The sequence below is a fragment of the Ambystoma mexicanum genome, chromosome 6q (genome assembly GCF_040938575.1).
Source record: "Ambystoma mexicanum isolate Mex_15411 chromosome 6q, UKY_AmexF1_1, whole genome shotgun sequence".
In the NCBI taxonomy this organism is placed as follows: domain Eukaryota; kingdom Metazoa; phylum Chordata; class Amphibia; order Caudata; family Ambystomatidae; genus Ambystoma; species Ambystoma mexicanum.
The window spans coordinates 371,465,543-371,474,257 of record NC_090937.1 but is presented as its reverse complement, the minus strand read 5'-3'; the positions used below and the strand labels follow the sequence as shown (position 1 = coordinate 371,474,257).

The following is an 8,715-nucleotide window of genomic DNA, read 5'->3' as shown; positions in this document are numbered from 1 at the left end:
TGCCTCATTATGAGTCAAGCGGTAGCCGTGCCTGTAAAAATGGCACGGCTACCGCCAAAGTCATTTTTTTCCGGCACCCGACAATCAGGACTTACCAGGGCATTACGGCCCCATAGGTCCCGGTAATTGCCAATTGCCGGGCGGCGGAAAATATTACTCACCATTGCCATTTGCGTCCTATTGGACTCAATTGGCCTCATTCCGAGTATGGCAGTAAGGGATAGCGGCCACCGGTAACGAGACCGGTGGCGGTGATCCCTTACCGCCATACTCCGAGTTCCCTTTGCGCCCTCGCCCTTAACGCCTGCTTTGAGCAGGTGTTAAAGTCGAGGGCACAAAGGGGCCTCCAAGCCAATAACGGTGACCGTAATGAACGGTCACCGTTATTTGCATCTTCCCCATTCCCATTGAGCCCTATGGGGGCTCATTTGGGAATGGGGAAGAGCCTTGGTGAATGGGGAATTACCGCCCCGCCAACCTTGGAATGGGGCGGTAATTCCGCCATCCACCAAGGCGCTGCCGGTCGGGGTACGGCGTCAACCAAGGCGTTAATAGCGCCATTGGTTAGCGCCGTACTCGGAATGAGGCCCAAAGGGAATGGGGAGGACGGATGCACCGGCACCATTCATGAATGGTGCCGGTGCATCCGCCAAGGCCTGCGAGCCCGTGCCTTTCAGTCCCCAGAAAGGGAAGCTTACCAGTACCGTTGTTTCTGGACCAGCATACTCGTAATGACGAAAATGAAAGTTGGGGATGAAGGTCGTTTTTGTTTTCCTTTTAGAATTTAGAGTGGAGGTCTTTTTTTTGTATTTGTATTTGATTAAATAATATTCAACCTTTTACAAAATTACACTTCAAACTCCAATTAAAACAATATTACAATCAAATCATTAATTCGCTTCATTCCAATCTAGAATAAAGAGTGGATTTATTTTTGCCAGATGAAAATAGCACTGTGGAACTCATTTTCCAAGTCCCCAGAACATAAAACGTCAGCGTAAATCCTATGCAGAAATAGATTCTGCTTTGGATTTATGTACCACCACGTAGTGGTCCTGTACGGTGTGCACTCTGGCTTTAAACAAGCAAACACAATCAAAGCAGCCGTATACATAAGGTTTACAAACCATGAGACTTTTATGCAACAAGGCTCTATTTTGATGAGTGCCTGAACATTAATAGAAGGTGTAAAAGCCTTGCATAAGGCTTCTATGCCCACGATTACCATCACACCCATTTTCGTCCCTATGTATGGCTTAGAGGAAGGGAGGGGAGGAATGCAACTTGAGTGTCCGCCGATTCCCTCCCCCTCCACCTTACAAAGGCCATGCATTTTCGGCAGCATGCATTTAATGCTGGCGCAACAGCTGGGTATAACTTTGGGCCACGCCGGCTTTACGCACCAGCATAAAGGAGGTGGCCTATATAGGATCCATTCTAAATGCTGAAGACAGGCAGCGTTTACTTCATTTGAACAGTGGAGTGCAAGTGTGCAGGGCAAAAGGTGGCATAAATACCTCTACACCCCCTTTTGCCTTGTACAATTGCACTCTGCTGTGCAAATTAACAACATTTGGTGGCAGGGAGCTGCCTACCTGCATGTCTATACGTAATGGTTCCCCGCTGCCAAATTACAGGGAAATCTAAAAAGATCCCTGCTGTATTTTAAACCATGTATTCATCCATTAAATGTATGCTTTGAAAGTATGCCTGTGGGACTATTACTGATACATTGCGATGGTCTTTATAAACCACCTCTTATTGCATGCATGAGGTTTCTAAACGTGGACCCGGGGATCAAACCTGGGTTGCTCTGTGTTGTCTTGTTTCCAAGGCTAGCACGTTGCCCCTGAGCTATCTTCCTGAGACTAATATATGCAGCATGTGCTGTGCTGTCACGATAAGTAGCTGCGTATGTCAATATACACACAGGAGGTATTAACCGCAAGAGAGTCTATAAAGAATGTACTGAATGGTACAAAGGGTAAAGGGTAACACACGACTTAATGAGGGGCTAACGAGAGGCACTTTAAAGGTGAACTGACATACCACAACCTTCAATACTAATGGCATCTAACGGTAGAGCACTGACTCTATATTGGAAAGAAGGTAAAGAGACAGAGGAGAGGAAAATGGATTCCACTCTAAAGTAGAGACTAGGCATCTTCATTCATTGGGATGTGTAGACCCAATTTACTAAATATTGTCAAAGGCACTGGCCTGCCACTTGAAGTACGAAAAAGCTACTTAATACCAGCTTTGGACTTAATGCTTCAGAATCAATAGCACACCTGCTGTGATGCTAGTCATCCGCTGTTTATGTTCCAGTGGCAGCTGCCATTGATTAACGCCCGGAACACGAAAGTCACAAGACTAGAAACTGTGTTCTGGACATCAAAAGGTTACAAGAACAAATGTTCTCCTATTTCCAGACTTGCCGAGGATTGCGGTTCATTCTTGTCATTCACGCATGTAAAAATGTACCTGACCTGGTGAGACCAACCAAGGGATTCAGATCATGGTACACATATTTTGAATTTGACAAGGAGCTCCTTATAAAGAAATCACTATTTAAAAATAACGTCCTCACAATGGAGGAACTTCTGGAATTTTCTGAATGTGAAGCTACTTTCAGTGAAACAGATCACATGTGGCAACATGAGAGATTTCACACCGACGAGAAAGAACATAAAGGTTCTGAATGTGACATTACTTTTAAAGAAACAAGTAATACATTGCAAGATCAGATAAGTCATACTGGGGGGCAACCATATACATGCTCTGAATGTGATAAGGCTTTCAAGGAAAAGAGAAATATAAATAGACATCAGAGATCTCATACTGGGAAGAAACCATATACATGCTCTGAATGTGATAAGGCTCTCAAGGAAAAGAGAAATATAAATAGACAACAGAGATCTCATACTGGGAAGAAACCATATACATGCTCTGAATGTGATAAGGCTTTCAAGGAAAAGAGAAATATAAATAGACATCAGAGATCTCATACTGGGAAGAAACCATATACATGCTCTGAATGTGATAAGGCTTTCCAGCAAACGAGTGAACTATTGAGTCATCGGAGGACTCACACTGGGTTGAAACCATATGCATGTTCTGAATGTGATGGTGGCTTTCAAGCAAAGGGAGATCTAATTAGACATCAGAGAATTCACACTGCGGGGAAACCATATGCATGTTCTGAATGTAATAAGGCTTTCAATCAAAAGGGAGCTCTAATTGTCAAGCTTGACCTCCCAATGTTTTAACCTACCTAGCATTGCGATCGCTTCTTGAGACGCTCATACAGTACCAGTTTATAATGTTTATCATCCTCCTTTACTTGACTGCTCTTAGGCCTATACTGTCCTCTATGAGCCCACCCCTTTAAGAGATGACCACTAAAAGTCCTAAATGCATTACTAGACTGCACATTCCCACCCTAGGAAAGACACCCTATCCTAACCCCATTATAACCAATATTCCTTGCAACCTCGTACAGAGGAATTCCAAACTACAAGCAAGACTACCTAAAATATACAAACTGCTAGCCAGGCACCTTACTGCATGTGCCTATAGTAGAAGTCTTCACAAGGACACTACAAAACTAAACCGCTCTTCACTGAGTGACTCCACCAACCACAACCACAAAATAGATAATCATCAAAAGTCACAAACTAAGCCAGCCAAACAGAATAGACTTTTCTGTAGACTTTAAAATCCTCCAACCTCAAAATACTATTGTAGCACTCCCTACGCTGACAAGGAACAAAAAAAAATAACAAAAGACAGGCTATTACCACTAATTCTCCCGACCCTAAACTCGCTGCCGGACACATTAGATCCCTTATCTCTAGTCAATGAAATTAACACTGTCATGGCTAATGCCCTGGACACTATCGCCACATTAAAAATGAGAAACAGCAAACCTAGAGCACACCTAAATGCCTGTTTTACCCCATATCTAAAATCACAAAGGAAAGAAAAACGTAAGTGCGAATCCTCCTGGAGACTACTACCTTCAGAGAAGAATAAAGCCACCCTCATTAATATCTCTACAAAATACAAAACTGAAATAAAGCGAGCCAAAAAATAAAGTTTCGACAATAGAATAATGCAAGCCAAATCAGGAACTAAAGAGCTATTCACAATACTGAAAGAACTAGAGTATCCCATCTCAGCACCTGATATCTGTGACAAAAATAAAACACGGCGCTCTAACATTCAGAAGGCCAAACACCAAGTCAAAATTGACAAGAAAAAAGTAAACATACCCTCAACAAATATCCAAACCAACAACTCAGCTACCAATGCAAAACCAGAATAAAGTTTTAACTTTACTAAAGTCTCCATACTGGAGGTCGAAAACATAATCCTATCTCTGAAACCATCAAATTGTCGTGGCGACAACTGCCCGGCTCAAATAATAAAAGACGCTGCCAGAGACATAGCCCCATTCATCACTAAACTTATCAACTCTCCATTCTCCCTAGGCACTATACAAAGCAAACTCAAGGAATCTTGGGTCCTTCCTCTCCTTAAGAAGCAAACACTGGACCCGGCGATACCAACAAATTACAGGCCCATCACTAAAGTGCCCTTTTTACTAAAGATTCTAGATAGAGTGGCCTTCTTATAGATCCAAAAATTCCTGGAACTGCACCATCTCCTAGGCACTAGGCAGTCTGGCTTCAGACCACAACACGGTACTGAAACAGCACTTATCGATCTTAAAACCCAGGTCGACGAGTTGAGAGACCAAAGAAAAACGGCCCTGCTCCTCCTTTTGGATCTCTCAGCAGCATTCGACCTGGTGGATCAAGTGCTTTGCAACCATTTAGAATCAGCAGCACACTTCTCGCCACAAGCCATATTATCAATTCATTCTTAAGTGAGAGAACAATGAGGGTCTTCTCTACCTCAGTAGCTGCAGACCCTGCATCCATTACGTGTGGTGTGCCCCAGGGATCATGCGTCCCCCCACCATGTATAACATTTTTACTAAGCCCCTGTTTGATGATTTAGATCATCTGGGCATCACCTACATTAACTATGCAGATGACACCCAGATTCTCATCCCACTTTCTGGGGATTACAAACAAGATTTGGCCTTGGTGAATAAGATATACCTCATCATCCAGGCATGGATGGCACGTCATGGTCTATGCCTGAATGATGACAAAGCGGAACTCATCATACTGGGGACTACACACAACATCAATAAACTCAGTCAAGACTACACAACCTTTGTCATAGACGGTCATAAAATCAAAGTTGCTAAGGAGGTAAAAACACTATGGTTTTACCTTGACTCTAGCCTAACTCTAGCAAAACAAGTGAACGCTATGGCTTCATCCACAGCCTACGCATGTAAACTAATCCGGTCGGCTAAACCTTACCTGTCCACAATCAGCTGCACGACTCTGGCACGAGCACTCATGCTGTCCAAACTGGATTATTGTATCTATCTAGGTGCAAATAAATACATTACTCAGAAAATCCAAATACTGCAAAACAATGCCCTTAGAGCGGCACTAGGAATCTCCAAAAGAGAACATATCTCAATAAATAGCAGATAATCCAATTGGCTATCTACGACTGACAAAATCAAACTAAAAAATGCATCCCTAACTTTCAAATGCCTCAATAACTAAGCACCTATCTACTTTACAGAGAGGTTCAAAAGAAGAATCACATCTAGACCCATGAGAGTTGTCTATACGAACTGCCTAGCAGTTCCCCCATTCAAAATGACTACAACTGGAGGAAACAGCTTCCCTGTGAAAGCTGCACAACTGTGGAACTCCCTCCCGCCTATTTTAAGGCTTGACCAAACATACCCACACTTCAGATTAAACTGCATCAAGTGGCTCAAAAGAAACAAGCTATAGGCTAGCCTCTCCAACTAACTGACCAGTAGCCGAACTGACTGTTCTACGGTATCTATCTGCTATGTAAATGCATTACCTGCTGTATTGCCACTGATCTGTAATTTTGTGATTGTGTAACCTTGTAACTTGTAAGCCTAAAGCATTCTTGTCCTGATACCTTCAGGTCTGACTTGCGCTACAAATAAAGAAAGAAACAAACAAACCCTCATACCAATCCACACATGCCAGCAGCGACTCATTTGTGGGTGGGGAACAGTATAGATAAACGCATAAACCAGCAGGCTCACTTTTCAAAGTATCGTGCAACGAGAACTACCAATGTTGCTACAACTCAGGCAGCAAAGGAATATGATTTCTACATCAACGGATGCATGTGGCACATAATCAATGTGCGGATGATCTGTGATGATATGATATGATATGGCATTTTTAACTCGCCTATACACACGTGTTTCAATTAAGGCATGCGCTTCACAAACAGGTCTGCCAGATTCCCTGACTCCACCCATGACTCCATGATCCTGACCCAGAGCAATTTGCCACGCATCACGGAAGGACATCAGCAATGCTGGGCATGGCTGCTGGATATATACATGACAACACATCACCACACCTTGGCATGCAAACACACGCTCACCATTACATGTGATAGAACCATTACCCACTGTGCATGCATATAGGTACTGCCATTTAGACAAGACGGGCTAGACTCGCCATTCACGGACAACATCACATAAGGGTTTTCCCATCACTGCGAAGTATATAAATATCAGAACAAAAAGATAGTTAACACCAATCCACCTCTGACAGCTGACCTACCTTCATGGACTACTAACACTAGCAGCCAAACCACTAACCTCTGGTGGCACCTGGAAACTACCAGTGCAGCGGTATAATGGAATTCCCTGTGCCATGGAATGAATGCACTGTCCCACTTCCATCACGGCCAACCCTACAGCTGAATCCAAGGAGGACAAATATATGCACACCAGACAAGGAATCACATACACACAAATGGAACCCAATTCCTGCTTGCACATCAATCACACCACTTGATGCCAATCGTGGCCATGCCCCTCTCTGTTACATTGTTATGTGTGACAAGGACAACAAGTATAGCTAACAGGTCCAGCAGCAGACACTTATGAAAATTCCACATCAACACTTCCAGTCTCACATTAAACCTTATTGGCGGCCTGAAGACCAATACCAATGACAACGCCTGCTACAGGGAGAATTCAGAGCAATGTCACGGGACACAGTGAACATCTACAAACCCAAAACAGCCTAAAGAAACTTCTGCCACATGGGTTTCCTCCACTGAACCCAAATAAACAACATGCATGCATCATGGCCTTAAACATGGATGACCTTTACAATGTCCTGTTAGTTGAATGAGTGTCACCTATCTACCACTCAGGCATGAGGGGAATGGGCACCAACCATGCAACACCAAACAATGCATGAGTCAATACACATAAGCATGTCAGTCCTGCACCACTCAGCATACTGTCGAAGGTACAAGAGTATAACCCATTGCTACAGGATCAGGTTTATGACCCTGTCAAATGGGGGAGGAGACCCTTTACAACACAGGGCAGGCGGCTCGCTAAAACAACATCAGTCCTTCTCCAGATACGTGAAGTGAGAGTTGGGGGTCCCAGGTCCCTAACAAACCTCCCCCCTGTGCCATAAATATTCTCCAACACAGAATGTTTCACCAATATTATTAGGCACCCTAATGGTCTATCAACCAAACTGCTCTTTGCCGTTTGCTGAAGGCCGGTATGACAAACTACAATCAAGAGATCTGCTAACCACACCTTCTGTAAAAAAAAAAAAATATGTAATAAGTCAAAAACATTTGCTGCCTGTACTTGGTTCCCAAGAAGCTGTTATAACCTTGTGAGTTTCAACTTAGGATGTGTAATTTCAATGAACTTTCTGTTTGGACTAAAGTCCTGTTCCGTAATCTCCCAACTTCTTATCGCAGTACACAAGGGTATCTGCCAGCCAATGCCAGTCCTGGTGATCTTTTTGGGTTCTTTCTATAAGAGGCTGGATAAGTAAAACCCTCCTGCTGCTATCATATGAGGGACAAATGAGCTTTACCGGCCTTTGAGAGCACGGAGCCAGATGGAGCCTCTATGGATATTGACTCTCCCTGGTACTCGCTTCCTAAGTCATAACCCATTGATCTCAGTGAGCCAATTTCAGATAGAATCAGCTACAACACTATTGTTCATTTAAAATTCAACTGGACACAATCAGTTCTATTATTGAATATCTCTGGAGCCAAGCAATAGAAGCTGTGGTATCTCATGGAAGAGGTTAATTACATTTTTCCTACTGAGCAAATATATTGTGGTTTCCACTTTCCAGTCTTTCAAGAAGAAATCTGGTTGTCGGATCCTGTTCCCTCAATCTGCTTACGGCTCGCTTACTGGGCTCAGTGGGACCTTATAAAGCAGCAAGCGAGTGATCCTGCCCCCCCTGTTGGGTAGCACTCCTACACTCTGGCCACTTCCAAGCACATTCCCTATGGTCGAGTCCCCTTTCATTCAGATCACCACGGAAAGATAGTGAGTGACCTGTTTAAGAGCTATGGGAGCTCCTATTTTCTCAAGACCAATCCGGCCATGAATCTAAACAACCCCTGGGTTTCTCACTCAGCATCCCTAATGGTATTTGGTTTTAGCAGAGAAACTTGCTCCAAGGTCAACATTATTGGTAGAAGGGTGTTATTTAAGACAACTTTACATTGCATTACATTACCAAATAGCCTTGCACTGATGCATAAAAGTGGGCATCAATTTACCCGCAA

General features: G+C 43.5%; 1 protein-coding gene across 1 annotated transcript; it reads left to right on the top strand.

Annotated features, from left to right (window-relative positions):
- Positions 1-2,591: 2,591 nt before the first annotated feature.
- Positions 2,592-3,269, top strand: LOC138515219 (zinc finger protein 79-like). Its single transcript, XM_069630172.1, has one exon. It carries the CDS (start codon positions 2,592-2,594, stop codon positions 3,267-3,269), a length of 678 nt encoding a protein of 225 aa, XP_069486273.1.
- The last annotated feature ends 5,446 nt before the right edge of the window (positions 3,270-8,715 follow it).